A 24404-nucleotide genomic window follows, 5' to 3' on the forward strand; every position below is an offset into this window, starting at 1 on the left:
CTCAAAGGGGAACCATCATGTCACGCCACCAGTTTGTCATGACCACAGTCCCAGCATGGAGGACGGTATCCTGTCCTGGTGCTCAACAATTGTCTCTGATTGGATGTCTGTTGTTCTTGGACCTCCCCTCCCCGCCTTTCAGCTCCCTACTAAGATTCCTGTCACCATCCTCCAAGTCACTTTGCTCGGATAGCTTGATTCTCTCCTAGACGTCAACAGCTCCCCTTGAATGTGATCCCATCCACATACTGCTTGTCAACTTTGGAAATCCAGAACAGACGCTCCTACCGCCTTCTTTGGGTCACGTTCTAGAATTCCTTGCCCAGCACCCGTGGTTAAGTAGCTCTTCTCCGTTCACAACAGCAAGGAGAGGCCCTTGACATCCAGCCCTTTTAGAGGCAACAGGTGCTGTTGTTGATCTAAGGGCAAAAAGAATGCAGAACATTCTGATAAAAAACAAAGTGGCTGATTTGGGATTTGCTTTCATTAATATCTCGTTGAATATATTGAATAATAACGCTATGTTATGATGGGATGATGATGATGGTGGTAGAGCTGTGTTCACACACCTACCCTCCATGCCGGGCAGGTCACTTCTGAAGTTTGCAATGCTCAAGTAAAGGAGTAAGAAGAGTGGCAAGAAGTTACTAACCCTTGACTCTATGAGAACATCACTATGGATTCGGCACTATTGTCAAGGTTTTTGTCTGGGGAGCAGGTAGAAGGTATTAAAGATGTAAAAGAACTAAGAGAAATGGGCCTCGCTTTCAAGGAGCATGCAAGCTAAAACTCTTCCTTCTTTTCCTGAATCATAATAATGGCTGTCTTTCCTAGGGCGTGCTCTATGCACCTCACGTATATTAACTCAGTCGCCTCTCTCACAACCCCAGGAGGTGGGGACTCTTGCTGCCCCCATTTTGCAGAGGAAGAAACTGAGGCACAAAGAGGTTAAGTGACTTGTTCAAGGTCACACTGCTGTTGGGGGCAAGTCCAGGACTGAAACTCTGGCAATCTGGCCCAGATTGTGCACTCACCATGATGTGACACCTCTTTTCTAAGTAATTCTAGACCCTAGAACATCACGAAAGGAATTCTTATGTATTCAAGCTTATATTTTAGAGAGCACATTGCCTTTAAAATTTATAGGAACGTTACATATTGGTGGTTGAAAAAATAGAAAATGTTGAAAATGTAACTACGAACATAAAAAAACCAATACCACTCAGAAATCATCAGTATTAACATTCTGAGGCATGTCCTGTATTTTTCTATGCATATTTCTAGTATTAACATAGAATATAATTTAAGATTTTATATTATGCTATAGCTTATATTTACAATTTTATAACAATATTTTTCACTTAATGCTCTTTTCAATTTAATGTATTTTACTTATATAATTTTCCCACTCATTTCCCTATATTATTAAATACTCATAAAACATAATTTTAATTTTTTATTTATTTATGAGAGAGAGCATGGGGGAGGGGCAGAGGGAGAGGGCGAGAGAGTCTCAAGCAGACTGCTCTCAGTGCAGCCAGATATGGGGCTCGATCTCACCACCCTGAGATCATGACCTGTGCTGATGATACCAAGAGTCAGATGTTCAGCTGACTGTGCCACCCAGGTGCCCCTTAATTTGTTTTTTAATAGTCTATCACAACTTGCTTGACTGCTTATATATCTTTGCTGTTTATTGTTTTTAACCCTTTATTATAAGGAATAGTGAAAAGAACATTTTGTGTAAACAGTTATTTCTGTGTTTCAGATTCTTTAAGATTGATTCCTAACAGAGAAATTTCTGGTTTAAAATGACTCTTCAAAAGACATTTACTAAATATTGGAAATTTTCTTTTCATAAGAACTGTATAACTTACAGGGGCGCCTGGGTGGCTCAGTTGGTTAAGCGACTGCCTTCGGCTCAGGTCATGATCCTGGAGTCCCGGGATCGAGTCCCGCATCGGGCTCCCTGCTTGGCGGGAAGCCTGCTTCTCCCTCTGACCCTCCTCCCTCTCATGCTCTCTGTCTCTCATTCTCTCTCTCGCAAAAAAAAAAAAAAGAACTGTATAACTTACATACCTCAGATGTGTATGAAACAAGAAAGACTTTTTACCCTGGTCTTGCCAAACTTAAGTATCATTTTAATATGGTTCAAATGAAGGGGCTAAGGTCTGGCTGGGTTGGTGTATTGATTTGGTAAATTAAACCTGGTGTCTTATTGTTGACTTATATTACTTTCCTATTGAGTTTGAACATTCCTTATATTTCTAGACTAATGTATTTCTTTTATGCTACTTTTCTGTTGTTTTTTTTTGCCTATTTGAATCTGATGATTTTCTTAAGTCAGTTTGTTCACACTTTTAATATGTGAAATATATTTTATCTTGGTCATATTTATGATAATTGTGTTCTGATTTGATTGTCCTTTAATTTTGTATGTGCTGTTTTGATATATAGATGTTTTAAATTTTTATATAATCATTTAATCAAACTTTCTTCTTTTGATTTATTCTATGACTCTTTTACATAAAAAGTGCTTCTTGGTCCAGGTGCCCTGGTGAGAGGTGTGCCCACAGAGAGGTCATGAAGTGGGAGACCAGCTCCAACTTGACCTCCTTCAGTCCCCTCCAGGGCCTGTCCTCCATGATGCCCTCAGCAGCCTCTTGACCACTGGGGTTCATCCCCTACAGGGCAGCCTCTTGACCAGGGGCAAGATGGCTCCAGCCCACCTACTTTCTGAGGTTCCTAACTGACCCGCCGGAAACTCACTCATCCAGGCAAGTGTATGCTGCTCCATGGGGGGTCCCCGATGAGGACAATGTCACATGTTGATGAAGATGTGGATGAAGAAAACTTACTGACAAAGACTTTCTCTTTAACCAAAACTGAGTCAGGCTCCCCTGAGCCTTATTCTCAGCTAGGTCCAGACCTGGGGCTGTGTCCTTGGTCCTCTTAGTTCAACTTTTAGCAAGAATCCTCTGGGTCAGTTTAGCAAAAATCCCCCACTCTTGCTATCTGGTCAAATTCCTCATTCCACCCTTGATATCTTTTAACCCTGCCCTGCCTTCAGCAAAAACCCTGTTGGGTCTAGCAAGAATCCACTGAGCCTTGATGTGTCCTCGTAATAATTTTCTATCCACTGACCCACCCCACATCTCGGCTATCAATCCCCACTTTCCTTGTCTTCGGAGTGGAGCCCAGTCTCTCGCCCTTAGTGCAAAACCACTGCTGCCGTGGTCCCTTAATAAAGTCTTCCACAAATGCTGGAATAGTATTTTTAACATTCTACTCTGCTACTAGGATCGCAGGAAGCCTGTTAGGCATTATTTTGTAAAGCTAAACATTTGCCTACCCTGTGGCCCAGCAGTTCCCTTCCTGGGACACTGTTTTTAAGAGGCACCAGAACCATTGCAGCCACGGTGGGGGACAGAGGTTTGCGAGGTGCAGTTCGGGAAGATGCCATTCACACCACGGGTCCCCGGAAGCGTGGGCCACATGGTGGCCCTTCCTGTGTTCACATATATTGCTTGACCTCTTCAAGCCTGTTTCTTCTATAAAATAAAGATTGAAAAAGTGTCTACTGCTGGGGTTTGAGGGTAATGCTCACCTCTCTCTCTGCTGCTTGGAGCTCAGAGATAGACCCAGGAGTTAGACAGATGGGAACACAAATATTAGTTTTATTATTGGTAAAACTCAAATGGGGAATTTAGCCCCCATTGCTCTCCCTTTCTCCCTCCATCCCTTCCTTCCTTTCTTCCTTTTTTTTTGTATGTTGATTTCTTTTTTAAATTTAAAATCGATTAATTAACGTATAGTGCATTATTAGTTTCAGAAGTAGAGTTTAGTGAATCATCAGTTGTATATAATACCCAGTGCTCATTACATCAAGTGCCCTCCTTAATGCCCATCACCCAGTTACCCCATCCCCCCTGCTTACCTCCCCTCCAGCAACCCTCAGTTTGTTTCCTAGAGTGAAGAGTCCCTTATGGTTTGTCTCCCTCTCTGATTTCATCTTATTTTATTTTTCCTTCCCTTCTCCTATGGGTTCATCTGTTTTGTTTCTTAAATTCCACATACGAGTGAAATCATATGGCATTTGTCTTTCTCTGACTGACTTATTTCACTTAGCATAATACCCTCTAGTTCCATCCATGTCATTGCAAATGATAAGTTCTCATTCTTTTTGATGGCTGAGTAATTACATTTATATATGATTTCTGATTTTAATGAAATTGCCTCTTGTATTTATTATTAAGAATGTTGTTAAAATCTTTGAAGACTATTACATAATTTTAAAATTTGACCAATTATTGTAATATATTAATAGACTTCCCCATATTGAATTATGTCTGCATGGATAATGAACTTATCCTCAAAGGAAAGAGGCTGAAGTATCTTTACTTCCACTTTACCAGGTGTTATGGGTTGAAATGTGTCCCAAAAGAGTTATGTTCATGTCTACCTGGAACCTGTGAATTGACCTTATTTGGTAATAGGGTCTTTGCAGATGTAATCGAGTTAAGATGAGGTCATTGGGTGGGCCTTAATCTAAAAGGACTGGTGTCTTTGTTTTTGTTTTTGTTTTAAGATTTTATTTATTTGTTTGAGAGAGAGAGAGCATGAGCGGAGAGAAGCAGACTCCCTGCTGAACAGGGAGCCCGACTCAAGGCTCGGTCCCAGGACCCTGAGATCATGACCTGAGCCAAAGGCTGATGTTTAACTGACTGAGCCACCCGGGTGCCCCATGACTGGTGTCCTTTTAAGAAAAGAAGAAACAACACAGAGACAGACATCTATACAAGGAGGATGATGTAAAGACACACAGGGAGTACACCAGTAAACCAGGTGTATCTGTTGGCAGAGACTGGAATGAGCTGTCTACAAACCAAGGAGCGTCAAGGATTGCTGGCAACCACCAGGAGCAAGGAGGTCTGGAACAGACTCTCCTCTAGAGCCCTCAGAGGGAGCACCATCCTGCTGACACCTTGATTTCAGACTTCTAGCCTCCCAAACTAAAACAGTACATTTCTGTTGTTTTAAGCCACTCAGTTTAGGGAACTTTGTTACAACAGTCCTAGGAAACTAATATACCAGGCATCATCTTCAATGACAAGCAACCAATGCCTTTTAACAAGAGCCCCTCTGTTTTGTCAAAATAATGCCTCATAATTTATTCTCAGAGGGGAAGTAACATTGAGAAACAATCCCTAGTTCTGACTTTTTCTTTTTTACTTTTCAGAAAAGTAATAAATCTCTATTGGGAAAGAAATTCAGTGTTGGTAAACGCTATATAATATTGCTCTGGAACATGCCATTTTCTATTTAAAAAACATTTGAGACTAATATCACAACGTTTTGTCATCTTGTCTAGAACGGATATACTTTGTGGCTAAGTTCTTTCAAATGACAGCATGGTTTTGAAAACACATAACGCAGCAGTTGGAGAATTCCTGTCATTTTTCTTTTGTGGACCCCAACCCATGACCTGGCAGTATTGTGTGGTATTGCTGGGGTGAGGAAAAGAAACACCTGGAAAATCCCCAGCTCAGAAGTCCTGTTTTGATAGGGGCAGAGACAGTCTCACTTGATGAATCACGTTCCAGAACAATCCCCAGCTTTTCTTTCAAGCTCTTTTCCTGAGAGCTCCTTCTGGTGAAGAGTCTCTCTTCCAGGGAGATCATCAGTGATGCCACTGCAGTGCTCACTGGGTTAAATGGCACAGGAAGCCCAGAAAATCCCGCATTCCCTCCCCCAGGGCAAGGAAGGAGTGAGACCAAGCATGGGTAGGAACGTGCCATTTGCTCAGAGAAGGGGGGTTGTAAATTTCGATTCCTATTCTCTAACCCCCATGTCTGGACCTTGTCACATCCACCTTCTCCAGACTGTGTGCCTCCATATCCCTTTCCCAGCCCCGCAGTCCCCTGGATGAGGCTCTGGGAGCTGTCCTCCGGGGAGGCTGCAATTCCTCTTTAGCCACGGTTTTTATCAGCACCGGATTTTGTGGCCATATTCATCTTCCTAAATAAAATTTTAAAAACATCCTTTCCACTCTTGAAACTTTGAATTTATATTTATTGGGACTTATTATGTGCAGGATACTGTGCCTTACTGAGACACCATATAGGAAAAAGTTTCAATAAACATTTGATGCTTACAATGCTTTGCTCTTCTGGATGATGTAGAGAGCTCGGAGCTTACTTTAAAAAATAACAAGTAAGTAAACAAAACATTTTTGAATCCTCCTTTTTTTTCCCAACTTCACACTTAAACTGAGATACCATTATGGTGTAGACCCAGGCACATCCTATTTTAAACCTTTCGCTTGAACACTTGCTATAACCACTTGCTAAATGAGCATGTGATGGAAATGCTTGCTAACAGTTTTGCTGTGTGAACCATTAGAACCGTGTTACCTCACTCAATGCCCTAAGAAGTCGCTTTCCTGGAAAGTTCTCTTTCATCTCATTTGACTTCTGCAAATACACTTAAGGAATTTTGGGAAACAGGAAGTAAGTGGGGACAGAGTCAATCAGATTTAACATCAGCACTGAAAGTTAAAAATCATGTCTTGGGAAAATGTGTTTTCTAGAATAGTGCTATTCATAGTGTGGTCTGCAGACTGGCCAGCCCATCCGCTCTTGATTACCAATCATAAAAGGGAATATATGGCACACACTAGAATGTAAATTCTGATAAACCAACTAAGTGACTACACTACACTGTTTGGGCCAACTGATTTTTCTGTAGTACAACTTTCTTTTTTTTTTTTTTTAAATATATTTTATTTATTTGACAGAGAGAGACACAGCGAGAGAGGGAATACAAGCAGGGGGAGTGGGTGAGGGAGAAGCAGGCTTCCTGCTGAGCAGAGAGCCTGATGCGGGGCTCGATCCCAGGACGCTGGGATCATGACCTGAGCCTAAGGCAGATGCTTAACGACTGAGCCACCCAGGCGCCCCGTAGTACAACTTTCTAAAGGAAGAGGACAACGAGTTGATTACATCACTCCGGCACAAGTTCCTCGAGTAGGACCGTCGCAGAAGCCTTCTTGTCTTCTCAGGAAAAGCTTTATGTTTTCTGGGAATCCTGTCCTGTGTCAAACTGAATGAGGGACCGTGAGTGCACAGCCCTTATCCGATGGTATCGTAATGGTCTTTTGAAAACCTCACGAAAGATTTATGTGGTATCGATTTAGTATCTGATGTTAGTTATAAACACAGCACACGTAAGCCATAAAAAGGAATGAAATTCTGATCCATGTTAACACGTGGATGAACCTTGAGCCTTAGGCTGAGTGAAAGACATGGTCATAAAAGAACAAATATTGTACAATTCCCCCTGTACGAGATATCTAGAGTAGTCCGAATCATAGTAGAGTAGAGGGGAGTAGAGTAGAAGTTACTAGGGGCTGGGAAAGGAGAAGTGGGAGGTTATTGCTTAACTGTTTCTGTTTGGGATGATGGGGGTTTGTGTTTGGGATGATGAAACAGTTTGGGAAATAGTAGTGATGAGTGTACAACATTGTGAATGTACTTGATGGCGCTGAACTACACACTTAGAAAGGGCTAAAATAGTAAGTTTTATGTTATTATATTTTATCAAAATAAAAAATACCAAAAATAGTACATATTGGCTGAAACAAATTCAAATAATGTATACATACCTAAGGCAAACAGTGAATGAGAGAGGTAATCCTTCTCCCAGTCCCTAAAACCACAGGAGAATATCCCAGGAGATTTTGGAACTACTCAAAAGGGCATGGAGATAGGTTGAGAATGGTCCAACCAGAAGGACCCTGTGATCTGGGCTTGGAAGAGTGAGGACAGAAGTAGGGAGATAGGATGTTTCATGTGGAGGTCCCCCCATACTGTGCCTGTTGCCTGAAATGGTACCTTTTCATGAAATCCAGTAAGAAAAAGGCCCACACCAAGGCCCAGATGCCTCTCCTCTGATATCAGGACACACTGAGGGTATCCAGGCAAAGGAAGGACAAGAGACATTTCTAATCATCTCCATTTTTAAAGTGGTACAGATTAAATCATCTAGATAGCAAAATTAAGTTTTCTGCCACTCTGTGGAAATGAAATAACTAAAACGGAAAATGAATCTGAAGTGAGTAATAAAAAATAATCATCATAAATGGTGTGAAGTGTCTCATACCATGCTGTGTGGCATCTACCCTCAGGACACATTCCCCGCTCCTAACTTGATAAGGCAAAGCATGGGGACAGCAATTATCCCAGGATGCTTTAGCAGGACTCATAGTAGAGAGTAGACAGCAATTATCCCAGGATGCTTTAGCAGGACTCATAGTAGAGAGGTGAACCTCCCCCAAATCAGCAATATGTCATCTCTGTCTCCTAGCACCCCATGCTCTGTTTCTAAAGTAAAACTGATTTGAAACTGTGATATTATCAGAAACCTTTAATATAAAGCTGGGTAGTGATTATGGAGAATTTTACTGTCCTGACTTTATCATGAGTGGGAAGCCTGGTCATGGGATTGTGTTGGTTGTAAAGAACTGTGAAGACCCACTCGGCTTAGCTCAGGTGAGTACTGTAGGGATTCACAAGGAGTGAAAGGGGATAGTTACGTGGAAATCTAAGAACAAGAACCTTAGGTAGGCTACCCTTTGCTGAGACCAGCACCACAAGGTGCTTTGGGATAAAAGGTGGCTTGGGTACTGAGGCTTGGGAGCTGTGTTCCTTCTCTCCAGATGCCACCATTCACCATCTCGGCTCCTCTGCATTCTTTCTTCTCACTCTTTACCTGAAAACACCTGCTACATTCCTTTATTCTGTGCTGTACATGTTTTTAAACCTCTTGTCTGTGTTCCTCCTAAGCTAAGCATGAGCCACCGAAAGCCATTTCTTAGTGGGCTCAGGCTGCTGTAACAAAAACACCACAGAAGGAGTGGCTTCAACAACAGACATTTATTTCTCACAGTTCTGGAGGCTAGGAAGTCCAAGATCAAGGAGCTGGTAGATTTGGTGTCTGGTGAGGACCTGCTTCCTGGTTCATAGGTGACCACTTTCATGCTGTGTGCTCACGTGGTGGAGAGCGAGCTAGCTCTGTGGTCTCTTCTTCTAAGACTGCTAATCTCACAATGAAGGCTGCACCCTCATGACCTCATTACCTCCAAAGGCCCTACCTCCAAATACTATTCAGCGTATGAATTGGGGGAGTGGGGTGGACACAAACATTCAGTTCATAAAAGCCCACCTTCCCTTACCCAATCAAGTCAGTTTGGCTCCAGTGCCTTTTGGGTTAATGATCCTAGCTTGCTATGGAAAAGTAAATGACACGGAGAGATTTTAGGCTAACACGCAGAGGTTATTCCTGGCCCATTTATATAACCCGGACCTCGGGCCTATCACTTGACTTCCTTGTGCTTCATTTTCTTCATTTGTACGGTGGGATCTATTGCACAGGTTGTGGAGAAGCACATGTGAGTTAAGATGTAGAAAATGCGGGCGCCTGGGTGGCTCAGTCGGTTAAGCAACTGCCTTCGGCTCAGGTCATGATCCTGGAGTCCCGGGATCGAGTCCCGCATCGGGCTCCCTGCTCGGCGGGGAGTCTGCTTCTCCCTCTGACCCTCCCCCCTCTCATGTGCTCTCTCTCATTCTCTCTCTCTCAAATAAATAAATAAAATCTTTAAAAAAAAAATAAAAAAATAAAAAAGATGTATAAAATGCTAAGAGGACCTGGTAAGCACTCGATCAGTTTCAGCTGACCTGTCACCCCCCTTTCCTATTCTGTTTAGGGTAAAGAAAACAATTTGTTTATGTGACCCACAAAACCCAGCATCATCTAGCACCTACTTCTTAACATCAGCTGACTCCCTGCATCCCCTGTGTCTGCCACCACTTCAATCCCCAGAGGTGCCGTCTCCTTCCAAAGCACAGGCCTTGCCACACGTGCCCCTCTGACTGGAAGGTTCTTTCCTCCTCTCGCCACTTAATCGACTCCCACTCACGGTTCCAACCTCAACTCAACTGTTCCTTCCTCTGGGAAACCTCTGATCTCACTGACTTGGCCAAACCATGCTCTATTCTGCCCCCAGTAGTGCTTTTGGAAGTTGAAATGTGACATTTGTGACATTTGATCCTGTCTGCCTCCCCCTTCGCCCGTGGCTCCACCACGGCATGTACCGTCCATTCTGCCCACCATTTCATTGCTAGCACCTAAGGCAACACCTTTCATGTGGATCCTCAAAAATATGTTGAATGAATGAATGAGTGAATGAATAAGGGAACAAATGATCACGCTGCTTTTCTTCTCTGCCTTAAGCCAAGAAATCCAGGGTAAGAGTCTTCTTTTCCCACTGCAAGTTGCCAAATATGATGAAAAACATCTATCCAGCATGGCTGTCATATATATATATACATATTTTTACCTTTTAGGGTTATTGATGGTTTCAGAATTCTCCTAAAGACTTGTTTTGCTGGGCACATGGTCTGAAACCAAAGAGATGTAAGCAACACCTTAATGAGCCAACGAGCCACTGCACACCGTGTGCTATTGGGGGTCCATCCTGAGATGGGTGGGGGCAGGGGCTGCCCATACTCTGTACCTCCCACTGTGCTATAATACATTCTCATCCCCCCATCTCCTTGGCTTCATCTTGTCCTGGCACTGATATGAGTTGGGCTCTGTGATTACAGAAACAGAGGATCACTCTTATCCTTTGAGGATAAGGAGCCATGTGGGCTGAAACAAAGCTAGACGTGGGACCTGCCAGGAATTGAGGCATTCACCACCAATGGCCCCTCTGTCTGTCTTTCCTCATGACCTGTAAGGTGCTTCTTCCTTCCAAGTTATGTCTCTCTTTGCCTGTTTGGTCTGCACATCTCTTGCTACTGAGTGGTTTATTTACTCTGTACTTTTGGGGGGATGAAAAGGTGAGCTGGCCACAGCTTGGGGTGCCACACATTACATGGACCAGCTACCTTGGGTCAGGTGTGGCGTTGGATCCAATTGTACTATGCATGGCCACCTCGGATGTCCTTTCAGAGGAGCTTGGGAGGGGACTGCCCTTCAAAGAGCTGTGGGCATGGCTCAGTACCATCCCAACTGCAGTGTCGCCTATGGAGTCCAGTTTTTCCATTGTAAACTTTGCCTACAGTCTGACTTGGCTCTCTGGAGTTAGAACCAGCACAGCATATGCTCAAAGAATAGTTGTCTCTTACAAAAAGAAATGTTAAAATGTATAGTAAAATAAAACAAAACATAAAAGGGCTATTTAAATAACATTTATTTAATTTTTGAATAGGTAATATAATCATAATAGTTAAAAGTTTAAAAATTATGGAATAGTATATAGTAATAATTCTTTCTCCCACCCTTGTCCCCTCTCTATCCAATACCACACTCCATCCAAAAGAAGTAGCCACTGTTGTTTCTTAACTTTATTTTTTTAAGTAAATATAGACTGAAAAGAAATTGCAAAACTAGGGGTGCCCGGGTGGCTCAGTCATTAAGCGTCTGCCTTCAGCTCAGGTCATGATCCCCGGGTCCTGGGATCGAGCCCCGCATCGGGCTCCCTGCTCCGTGGGAAGCCTGCTTCTCCCTCTCCCACTCCCCTGCTTGTGTTGCCTCTCTCGCTGTGTCTCTCTCTCTGTCAAATAAATAAATAAAATCTTAAAAAAAAAAAAGAAATTGCAAAACTAGTACAGAGAAGTCCTGATATAACCACTGTTTTAAATTTATGGTATAATCCTTCATGAAATGTTATGAATATACAAACACATATAAATATGTAGTATTTTCTGCTGTTTTTATTCCAGTGGTATCATAGTATACATAGTTGGCTATAGACTGGATGTTTGTGTTTTCCCCCCTAAATTCAGATGTTGAAGCTCTAACCCTGCCCCCCATGTGGTGGTATGAGGAGGCGGGGTCTTTGGGAGTTATTTAGGTTTCTGTGAGGTCATGAGGGTGGAACCCTCATGAGTGACATTAGTGCCCCTGTAAAAAGAAACATGAGAGAGATGGTCTCCCTTTTCTACCATGTGAGGACACAGGAAGAAAGCATCCACCTTCAAATCAGGAAGAATACCCTCACTAGGAACCAACTTGGGCCCCATCTTGATCTTGGACTTCCCAGCTTCAAGGATGGTGAGAAAAAAATTTCTGTCTAAGCCACTTCACCTGTGGTATTTTTGTTATAGAGACCCAAACCAACATTTGCTAAATCAATGTTAAGACAGCTGCTTAAAAACAAAAACAAACAAACCCTATCTAAGTTATATAATTAACCAAGCTGTCATTTTTAATGATTTTGGATCACTTTTCCTGGATCGAAAAGTTTTTCTTTAATGCAAAATATGATAATTTCTTTGCTCTCTCTGTTGCCTCGGGCCTCATTTAAAAAAAATTCAAAGCCTCACGGCAGTGTTTCACAAATATGCGATTTTTAAAATGCAGATTACCAGGTCTTTTCCCCCAGAAATTTTCTTTCACTAGATCTGAGTTGGTGCCTGGACATCTCCTCTTTTAAAAACAAGTTCCCCAGGTGATTCCTAGCTTCAGGCAAGTTGAAGACACATTGCTCTTGGAGAAAGTTATGCAGGAGGAAGACCAAACCCCTTGGACCACTGTTAGCAAGATCTGGTGCATTAAAGCGTTTACTCAGATCCCGGCAATTATTGTCTAGGAATATATTGATTGAGCACAATTTTAAAAAGTGGATGCACCTGTGCATTACCAAACCCACAACACACCCTGAATGCACACGCCGTGATCTTTGCTCCTTTGCAAAGTCCTCCTAGAGTCAGAGAGTTCACCTGGTTCCTCCCACGGCGGCACACTGCTCTCTTCCCTCATCCCATCCCCCAGCATTCGTCATTCCTGGCTCTGTTTGTTTAAATACCGTGTGGGAAGAGTGGGCCCCGTTCAGAGTCAGTCTTATGACCATGTTTTGCCTGACTCCAGTCTTGGTAGCAGTTGTCTGCATTTTGATTGCCTGGATCTTTAAAAATGCTGATGGAAACATCGAGAGAAGGAAGGGGGAGACGAGAGCCAGGGCCGAGGCCCGTCCCTGGGTGGATGAGGACCTAAAAGACAGCTCTGACCTCCACCCCGTGGAAGAAGGTAAGGATACAAAGCTGCTTAGCTTCCACCTTCTGCGTTGTTTTGACGAGCGCCAGTAGATAGCAGGGCTTAGGGAGAGGAGGAAACACTCAGGACAGTTTCATCAGCTACCTCTACTGTGCAAATTAGTGTGTGACAGAGACAAACCATTTCTCTCAGGTGGTCAGCTTGGCACCTGCTGGCACTAACCCCCCTTGATTTCTGGATAAAGAGTCAGCAAAGGGCTGTTGAGGGGTTGACATTTTCCCTGACCCCAATCCTGTTCTGGCTGTTAAAATCTTCCTGAAGGGGCACATCCCCGGCTGCTGGTAGCCATGGGGGAAGTGGTCAGGTCTGAATCAAAGACTTGGAAATGTAAAAAGTGGCATGGGTCCAGGCGCTCACTACCCTTCCTTGTGCCAGGCCCTGTGGGTTAGAGTCCAGTTGGCTGTGTCCTCAAAGCTGGGTGTCCAATTTAGCGGACAAGGCAAAAAACAGGCAAAATTCGGGAGGAATGAAGGGCGAGACTGATCATCAGGGGTTTCAAGGAGGCATAGGGGCATGGTGGGGGTGCAGGGAAAGGACAGTTAGGCCTGGCCGATTAATAGGACATGAGTAGTCATGGTTAGGAGGCATCTCAGGCAAAAGGAGCAGAAAGAGCATAAGAGCAGGGATGGAAGCCCTGGGAAAGATGCTGAGAAGACAGGAGGACTGCAGTGGCGGGGAGGACGGGTGAAAGTGAATTGGGGTGGTGAGCATGGGCCCAGCAGTCATGGCTGACCCTAAGATGAAGAGGCGGTGAGGGAGCAGGCAGGAAGGGAGAGGTTCCTGAGGAGGCTTGAGTGATCAGTATTTGAGGTACGTCTGAGGTGGGTTTGTGGTTTGTGGGATGGATTCAATTTGGAAGAGGCTCAGTGATTCTCAGCTGGACTCGTGATGCCCCCGCCCCCGGAAGAGGCCACCTGGACGGTGTGGAGGGGTGTCGGTGTGCCTATGTGCATGTCTGTGCACACCTGTTCTGAGTTGCTCTCATCTCAGGATTGGGGGCTGGGGTATACAGCAGGCACTCAGTGCTGGGAGCCAGCAATGCTAAATGTACCGCATAGGATTCAAGCCCAGGCAGCCTCTTAGCAGGCCTGCCTCTCGCTCTTTCACTGAAGGACATCCCACCCAGATGGCAAGTCGAGAAGCACTTTTCCTGAACAAAGGGACATCCGTTATGATGCTGTGTGATGGTCTGTCCTGGTAAGGATGGCCTGGGTGATGGTGGCCATGGGAATGCAGAAGTGGCCGTGGGAACACAGAGGAAGGAGTGAGTTGGGGCAAAGTTCAAGGAGGAACAACGGGGTTTGGTAATACACCGGATATGCGGAAAAGGAGAGGATGAGAGCTGGAGGCAGGGAGAGGTGGAAAGACACCATCATACATGGGGGAGGGGGGAGGATCCACAAAGAAGATGCTGAACGTCCACAAAGACGTGTTGGATTTGAGAAGATAACTAAGCAGACAGGGAAAGGCGGGCCAGGTGGGGGATCCACAGGTATTGATTGGATGCTTACCAGCATGGGGTGATACTTGAAACTCGGAAAACTGATGAATTCCCTAAGGGGATGTTGCTGGCAAGAAGACTGAGTATAGAGCTGGACACCTGCAGAGAAGAGGGCCTGTGATGGGAGAAAGGGACCATGGAGAAGACAACCTGGGGAAGGAGCTCTAGGATAATGACAACGACAGGCTCTTATAGACACTGGCTGTGTCCACTCAGCATCACATTTGATGTATAGTAAACCACTCAGTCTTCACGTCAACACAGCAAGGTGGGCACTGTTATTATCCCACATTACAGATAAGGAGACTGGGGCTCAACTATGCTAAGTGACCTGCCCAAGCAGTTAGTAGTAGAGCCGGGACCCAGGCAGTCTGTTCTGGAGTCCAGATACACAACCAGGTGCTAGGCTGCCTTTCTACTAGGAGAATCACCTAGAACAGAGGCAGCAGAAGACCAGCAGGCTTAAAAATGCCCCAAGAGATCAGAGGTAGTGTGCATTGAGGAAAGACCCCGGAATTTAAGAGTTTGGGGGATACGAGAGGGATTGGTAAGGCTGGTGGGGAACCAGGGACCAGGGGCTGGGCCTGAAGGTTGGGAACACAGAACCAAGCTGTGTGGCCCTGTCTGGTTCTGTTCTCTGCGTGCTTATTCATTCTTGCCAAATCCTCTGCCTCTTTTTTCTCTGTTCCTCACATAGAATAAATTGAACGTTTAGTGGCCTCCCCAGCAGCCATGGGCACCTCTGCTCCGAATGTTACAGTTCAGTCTCTCGTTGGAATTTTTGTTGTTCACTTAAGTGATGCTGAGATCACATGGATGATCGGTGAGAAGCAACATTTAAACCCAGGCTTCTCTGCCCCCCAAGTCCCTGCTCCTAACCCCTGGAAGGGTGGACACAGTCCAAGAGAGGATTCACTGTACCAATACCAACTACAGGTTTAGAGGGGCCTGAACCGGGGGAGGGGGGAGGAACAAGGGGTATAAGAGAAAGGATTCCATTACTGAAGCAACATGGAGAAGCTTTTGATGACAGCAAATGGATACCAGATTCAAACCATGTTGAAAGTTAATTATAAGAGACAAAGCAATAAAATATTTAGGCCCTTCTAGTGTGAGTTAAGGAAAATAATATGTACCAATCCAAATTCCTCCAGCTTTGGCTCACAAAGAATTCCTACTCCAGGTTCATAGACCAGAGAATCAGCATGTGTGTGGGTGGCTTGCGGAATGGGGGAGGGGTGCAGAGTGGCCATGCTTACTAGACATCAGGCACAGACTTCCTTTGGGGACGGTCAAACATGTGTTCTGTTAGTATTTTCAGTTTCCTGCTTAACTATAGCAGCGGTCTAAGGAGGAGAAATGACAAAGAGAAAACCTTAGATTGTCTCCCTAAAATGAGGCAAAAATCCTGCACAAACATACTCTAGTCAGGCCTGATTCATGGAAGCTCATGGAAATGGAAATAAGAGAAAAAGATATAGGGAACACATCTCATCAAGATATGTTTGTTTTAATGTTGGTAGAAATTTGTCTTCACTTAGCTTTACTGACCATCCAAAAACTATTGTCCTAATTAAAATTTTGGTTGTCCCAGATTGTCCAGTCACTACTAAGAAAGGCTTGTGTTAGCAATTTCATATAGTTTAACCTAATACACTGTGTAACTTCCAGGTGAGAAAAGAGAAAATGGAGAAAACTCAATCATACCAATGGAAGGCAGGAAAGGCAGTGGGGGACAGAAGCAAGGGAAAACCATGTGTTAGAAAAGTGCTCAGTGGTAAGGGTAGATATATGTACATAGACATGCATGTATGTGTATGTATATGATTTTATAAATTTCACACACAAATTAATACATCCCTGTGTGCATATATATATGTATATATGTATATGTATGATATATTTGTATATATATGTAGGGATAATAAACATCCTCAAGGTTTGTGGCTGGCCATTAAAAAAAAAAAAGGCTTATGTTAAAATCATCTAATGTGGGTAACCCCTGAGAATTAAAATGTTCCCACAGACTTGGGAAAGGACAGCTTTTTAGGTAACTGAGGTAATAAACAGCTGTCAGAACCAGTTTCAAATCTGTTCAATAGATCAATGACAACTCACCTCAGTAAAAGCTTAGCAAGCAGACCAATCAGTGACAGTTTCTTGCTTCTGAAAGCCAGCCAATCAGGGATAAATTCACTTCAGTACCAACCAATCAACAACAGTTTCAAACAAGTAACATTCTCCCTATAGATGGTATTAATCCTATTACATTTCTGGGAGTCCACCAATCCCTGAACTCCAAGCTTCCCAACCAAGTGGTGTGCTGTATAACTAGCCAATGGGAGAAGCAAGTACCAATTGTTAAATATTCAGGAATTTTGTGGGCCATTTTTGAATTATCAGCTTGAAGTCAGGCCACAATGGAAATTGGCAAGTGCTATAAGTCAGGCTTCCCCACCCCCTCCCAGAGCTGGTTTATTAGCACACCACTATCAAGAATGCTATAAAAGGTCAACAGCATTTACTATGTTCACAGACACTCTCCTTTGCTATAGGAAGCAATAAATCTGGCTTTGTCTTTTTATTTCATTATCCTTTGACACACACACACACACACACACATATACACACAGCCATTAATACTTTTACATGGTTGATTTTAAGAGGTTGGTTTACCAAGACTCTTATAAGGCCTTAAAATTTTAGGGCAAAGGACCCGTAAACTCAGATGAGAGAAAATTAGCAAAGGGAAAGGACTCGAATGGAGGCATTATCTTTGAGATCAAGTGTGGGTGGGTCCTAGGGGAAAGTAAGGATCAACACAGGGTTGGGGGGAGGAGCAGGGAAGGGCACTCCAGATAACACAAGAGATGATGGGGCTCAGAAAGAAATTCTGTCAAATTCATTCAGGATAGCACTGGGGAAGAAAAATTTCTCTCTACCCTTCAAGATTCTTCAAGCTGGTCTAAGAATTAAATTGACATGAGACAGATTAATAGAAGAAAAAAACACAATTAATTACATGTGCACAGAGACCCAATAATAAAATTGAGACCCAAAGAAATGACCAAGGCAGGCAGATCTTATACATTCTAGACAGAGACAATAAGTTTGTGAGGAGTTGATAGGACAAAGAAAAAAATGCTCGAGAGTTTCAATTAGGAAGGAATTCTAAACAGAATTTGGGCTGAGGTAGTAGATTAGTAAAAAGTAACAAGACTTGTTTATACAGCTTTTTTTGGCTCTAAAGTCCCTGTCTCTGGTGATAAGGGTCTCTCTCTACTTTCTAGTACAGGGAGAGTACCTTTCATGAGAGATTTATTTCCTGCTTTCAGGGGGACAGGGGAGGGGCAGAGTGTCTTTCTTGTACCAGCTATTTCCCAAGTAGCTTCCGTTCAAAATAATCAATATGCCATGGTGGCACCTTTTGGGGCAGCCTGCCCTGAGCCACTACAATAGCATTACTCTATTCAAGAACTTTCCATCTGAACTCCCCCCAAACTCCCCAGCCCCCACACACCTCAGGAGCTGCTAGTGAAATATACTGCAGTGAGTCAAATGACTGACAGGCCCAGGTGGAAACAGAGTGAGGGCTGAGGTAGGTGGGAAGGAGGTGTCCTCAGGGCAGGGGTTGAGCCCTGACCTTGTTCCATCCCCACCTTCAGAATCTGTCTCCTGCAAAAGCTGCATCACCCTCAGCCTTATTAATATTGCTCCTCCACATTCCCCAAAATTCCGAGGAGGGAACAAGGATGACATGGCGCAAATTGGCCTTTTAGCTTCATAGCTAGAAAATTTGGCTCATTTGCAAAGATTTTTGAAATAGAACTGCAAAAACACAAAAGCAACTTCTATAGAGATGCAGTGAAAAAAACCCCACCTTTGTGTTAAACATTAGAGAATACACGTGGCCTAGAACTTCCTGGCTGTGAAACCTAATTATGGTGCAGTTTAGGGTTCCTTGGCATTAAGGCAATGATAAAAGGAGAGTTGTTCTCGGTGCCAATAGCAAATCCCAAATGTGGCAGCACAGATTTATAGCAAAAACTGGACCATAATAGTACACGTTTGTTTTGAAATACATGGGTTTTATGCTTGAATGAATCCCTTAGAGTGGCTTGGCTCGTCTAGCATGGAGGCAGAATGACTAGTTTATAGAGGCTGTTCTCTTTCCTCTTGGAGCAGTCTGGAGGTCAAGGGGAAGGAGAAAAGGACCTTTGGTATCGGGTCACTGCCCTGCTGTTCCCTGGGTTCTTTCTCTCCAAGTCTGGCTCTGCCTTCCCCCTTTCCCCAGGCAAGATGCAGACCTTCTGCTCTTCCTGGAGCAAGCCTTTCAGGAGAATCCAACCTAGCACTGGGCAGGCCATTTGTCCGCCCTGCTCACTGATAATGTTCAGGCAGTAGCCGCTTCATTCTGCTACAGTGGGAACGCTTACCTTGGACTTTAGAAGCTGCAGAAACTGCCGAGTCATGCACCTAGGCTGCCTTTAGCTTATACAAATGCTGAATGGATATTAAGAGTTGGTAACTTACCCTTCAAACAGTTAATAAGGCATTTCGTGCATTTGCTCATTCACCACCTGCTAAGGACAGAGGCTGTCAGACTTCATAACAAATGATATAGAAGTTATCACTGGTGTTGAAAGTCTTTATTGACACATTTAATAAGTTCAGGGTTGATACTGAAGACACCTGGCTTTGGTTCAGAATTGATCACTAGAAAGCTGATAGTGTTTGCTGCCACTCCCCGATCCCACCCACTTCCTTTTAACTGAGTAACTTGGCCTTCTCATTGAATGTGTACAATTTGGGCCCAAACTTCCCTGGCTAGTAAAATGTATAAGGAATTTTCTCACTAACAGCGATGAGCAAACCATGGTACTTGCCAACACGGTATTGCCATTGAGGTTTTCAGTCATTCCCACTTGCCTTCCCCCTCCCCATTCTTCAGAGACCTAGGAGTGAAGTATGTGCATGTGAGTGAAGGAGAAAGCTAATCCTCTACCTGAATTCTGCCTGGAATGTTCCAGACCCTCAGGGCCAGGCACTGGATCCTCTTGCTCTCTTCATTCTGTTCCTGTTGTCATTCTCTTCTTTGTGTGAGGGTACCCAAAGTGACATCCCACCTTCTGGACTCAGACTTTTACTTTCACACGAGACATCTCTGCTTGAACAACTCACAGGCATCTCAAATGTGATGGACTGGTGATCCCTACCTCTACTTCCCCCAGATGGTTCATTGCTCATCCTCTATCTCAGTAGATGGTCCCACGGTCTCCCCAGGTGCTAAAGCCCACCACCTGGGTCTCATCCTTAGTCCCTCTCTCCCACCACTCCAGCCACACACTTCAGCAGGTCTCATCATTTGTGTCTCCAAGATGCTCCAAGAATTTGTCATTCTTTTGTTGCACACCTAGTCTGGGCCAACATTATCCCACCCTGGCTATTGCAGTGGTTTCTCGATGGTTCTTCCTCCTTCACTTTTGTCTCCCTCCAATATACACCTCACCCTGTTGTGTTTTTTCTTACTCTTTGTTTTATGTTGCTTATATGTTGCTTTTTCCTTGCTCCATTCCAGATATTTTCTTCTGAGTTATCTTCCTGGTCACTAATTTTTTCTTTAGGTATGTATATCCTGCTTTAAATCCATAAATTAAGTTCTTAATTCTATTACTTTATTTTTCAGTTCTAGAAGTTTATTTTTTCATATTTTCTATGTCACCTTTATCTTTTCCTGTACCCTACAGATTTATATAAGTTTGTGTTTTTTTCCCTCTAAACCTAGTAATCAAAATTGTTTTATCTTTTGAGTCTGATAATTCCAATATTTGGAGACGTTTTTAAATATCAACTCTGTTGTTTCTTGCTCAAAATGTTTTCTTTTTATGATTGATTGTATTTGGTGGGTTGCTAGTAACTGTAGTTAAAATTTTTGTATATTGGCATTTGCTTCTGTTAGGCAATGGAGGTATTTTCAGGCAGGACCACCTAATTCAAGTTTGAGGCAGGACCCACCAAATGGTATAACCCCTTGGGGGCTGTTATACTTATAATCCATGCTTTCTTTAAGGATGTAATCTTGGGGTCCCAGCTTATTAGCCTTCTCACTGTGTGTGGGTCTGGGCTTTGATTCTTGTTCCCCACAACCCCTGAAAATATAAAAATAAAAATTCAAATATGTAGAGATTGGCAAATCCTATCAAAGGAAATGTGGCTTCTTTGCTTACTTGCCTCTGCAGGCTCATATTCCCCTTCAGTTTTGGCCTAGGAATTTCTTACTATGTTGTCAGCAATTCGTTGATTTTTTAGAAGACTTTAAAGATACTTTATCTCATGATCTTAGTGGTTTCCAGCTAGTGGGATATTGTTTCAAATACACCAGTTCACCATTAATAGAAATTTTCATTCTTCATCTTTGTGTAGGTAAAATTTTCTTTTTCTTGATTTTTAACCAGTGTGGAACTTGGATAGCCAATAGTCAAGATCAGAGTTCAGGATTCTGTGGACTCATTCTTTTCATTTTCCCTGATGCTTTTGAAATGATAATCTTGCAGACATTTTTGAGAACTTTATTTCCTTCTCCGTCATAAGGCACCTTATGACTGTAGGGGAGGAAAAATAATTTTCCCTCTACCCTTTTAGCTTCTTGGCTGAGACAGCCCCCCCACCCCAATCCCATAATAAAAGACAGATTAAGAAGAGAGAGAGAAAAAAAAAGAGCTTAATAACATGTATACCCCCTGTATACATGGGACAGATCCAGGAAAATTGAGTAAGTCCCTGAAATGGCCCAAGCCACCACCTTAATTACCATCTTCAACTAAAAACAAAAGAAAGATGTTGGGGGAGGAGGATCCAGTTATGAGAGGTTATCAAGAAGAGCACAGTGTTTTAAACAAGGGTAAGCTTGTTGTGCATATTTAAGTCCACCTTCTCCATTGATAAGAATTTCTTGTGAGAATCATCCTTTTCTTCTTGGTACAGAGAGGGCTTAGGAATGGAGATATCCTCTATAAAAATAAATGTTCCTTACAAAAAGGTAACTTTTACTCTGGTTTTCAGAACTTCTCTTGTGTCTGGTTTCTTAAAAATTATCAGCTCAATGTGATCCTTATGCCAAAAAGGCATATTTTGGGGTGGCATATTCTGCTCCCCTTCCTGACGAAGAGACATAATTTAATTTGCTGCCTTTCTTGTTCATATTTGCAGATGCTGATGACGGGCAAGACTCAGAGGAAAATGTTGAACATATTCCATTCTCCCACACCCGGTATCCTGAAAAGGAAATGGTTAAGCGATCCCAGGAATTTTATGAACTTCTCAATAAAAGACGGTCTGTCAGATTCATAAGTAATGAGCAAGTCCCTATAGAAGTCATTGATAATGTCATCAAAGCAGCAGGTTTGTAATGGTACATTGTGTCTTTGAGAATGTCAGCTGTAAGTGACAATACTACAGCAATAAATTTCAAACACAGTGAATAAAGCCCAGAGTGAACATTTATCTCTGAAGTCTTACCCAGCTGTTGACTGGCTACCAGAAACATAATGATTTCCACTTTCTACAAACTATTGACCGTTACAAACTTCCTGGGAGCCGATGTAACAACAGTTTGAGACTTCTGAAATTACTGAATATTATGATCTTTTATTAAAATTTAAAATTTCTGAACATACTATTATACACTGGAAGAGAAACATGCCCTTATTTTCCCCTCCTCTTGAAACACATGCACGCATGCGTGCACACACACACACACACACTCACTCACATTTATGTATTTCTTTTTGGAACCAAATTTTTTATATTACACACCATAATGCTCTCCTACCGTTCTCTAATGAACTAGCAACATTTACCTATATGAATTTGCAAAGTAAACCACAGCAAAGCAAACCCATTTTCAACATAGATTGATATCTCCATGAAGGAAAATAAAAGAATTAAAGAAAAAGGGGGGAGGAGATGTAAGAAAAATCCCCCATTTGATTATTATTAGAGTATTGGAGTATTATTCTTATAGAAATCACATTAAGTTCATTTGCAAAAAGTATTACATGGCCATTGTGAATCCATTGCTCAAGTTGAAAGGAAGCAAGAGTAAAGCATTTTATTTCAGTTAAGAATACAAATGCACTGGCTAGTTTTTTATTTAACTATAGCAGTCCCTAAGTTCCTTCTGTGTATATACCTGTATCCATATATATGTGTGTGTGTGTGTGTATACATATCATGTGCAGATAAATTTAGCATAATCGAAAACATTAGGGAACAATTTATTTCTTATGTGTAGTGACACAAATATTTAGTGGACAGACAACATAGGTACCAACGGAACTGGAATCACTCTGTTCAGAAATGTGGGCTTTGTGTTCAGCTTTTGACTTGCATCTCACAATCCAGTCATGCTCTCTCAACCACAGGGAGTGGTGGGAGGCAAACAAGAGCCCCATCAAGCAGGCAGTCCTGACCCCGCTGGTGTAGAGATTATGTCATTAAGTTACTCACTAGGGAAAAAGGAATAGTTCCTTCTGAAATATCCTACCTATGGGTCACTGTGGTCTGTCACCAGGAACAGCAGGCCATCTCTAGGACAGCAGGGTGACTCGCATCAGAAGCTGGCCCTGGTTGGAATCGGAAAGAGAATTCAAGTTCTTTGGGCACTGAGATGCACTATGAAGCTTTGTCCCACTGTACTGGGACTGACCCAAGTGTGGGCTGAGGGTTCCCATAGCCCATGAGAGCTGAAGACAGACTTATGTGTACTGAGCATCCAGGGCCAGGAGATCTCATGTGTCCCCAGCAGGACCACAAACCCCACAGTGCCACACTCAGAGTTCTGATACAGGTACCAAACCATTTATAGGTTTGTTTGTTTTTTACCTTTCATGAGTGTTTTATTTATTTTTTTATTTTTTAAAGGTGAATTTTGTTTTTGTTTTGAGAGAGAGAGATAGAGTGAGTGGGGAGAGGAGCAGAGGGAGAGAGAGAACCTCAAGCTTAGCGTGGAGCTGGATGTGGGACTCGATCTCATGACCCCGAGATCAAGACCTGAGCCGAAATCAAGAGTCAGATGCTTAAGTGACATTTCATAAGTGTTTAAAAGCCATTTTACCATTTAAATTTTTATCATTTTCAATTAGCTTCGTGACTTTATCCTTTTTCAAGAATATCAAAACGAAACACAATCTTGGAGAATTTGGGCTGTCAGGACTTCCCTTCTGGGTTCCCTTAATGGCCATGGTACAGTTATTTAGGAACGTTCTCCCCCACATAATTATAGAAGTGATGATAAATTCCCAGAGCCCTAGAACCATTGGTCTTGACCTCAGTTAGCTGGTTTGTTGCCCCTAAAGTGATGCAGAATGAAACGGAGTGGCAGCAACATACCAGCGTCTGCGGCCACGAACTTCATTTGCCAGGTGATCTAACTTCATTTTGAGCAAGTATGAGTTATTGTATTTATTCTTTTTTTAAAAGATTTTATTTAGGGGTGCCTGGGTGGCTCAGTCATTAAGCGTCTGCCTTCAGCTCAGGTCGTGATCTCAGGGTCCTGGGATCAGCCCCGCATCGGGCTCCCTGCTCAGTGGGAAGCCTGCTTCTCCCTCTCCCACTCCCCCTGCTTGTGTTCCCTCTCTCGCTGTGTCTCTCTCTGTCAAATAAATAAATAAAATCTTTAAAAAAAAAAAGATTTTATTTATTTGAGAGAGAGCGAGTGAGAGAGAGAGCACGAGCTTGGGTGGGGGCAGAGGGAGAAGCAGACTCCCCGCTGAGCAGGGAACCC

General features: G+C 43.1%; 1 protein-coding gene across 1 annotated transcript in view; it reads left to right on the plus strand.

Moving 5' to 3' along the window:
• The first annotated feature begins 12776 nt into the window (after nt 1-12776).
• IYD (iodotyrosine deiodinase) overlaps nt 12777-24404 on the plus strand; it is a 19866-nt gene continuing 8238 nt past the window's right edge. The window contains exons 1-2 of the mRNA XM_081829381.1: nt 12777-13092; nt 21830-22021. Coding sequence (XP_081685507.1) covers nt 12909-13092; nt 21830-22021 — 376 coding nt within the window. The 5' untranslated portion in view covers nt 12777-12908. The remainder of the gene's footprint in view (nt 13093-21829; nt 22022-24404) is intronic.

The sequence above is a fragment of the Leptonychotes weddellii genome, chromosome 8, assembly GCF_054177405.1.
Source record: "Leptonychotes weddellii isolate Sample4059 chromosome 8, ASM5417740v2, whole genome shotgun sequence".
NCBI classification, from domain to species: domain Eukaryota; kingdom Metazoa; phylum Chordata; class Mammalia; order Carnivora; family Phocidae; genus Leptonychotes; species Leptonychotes weddellii.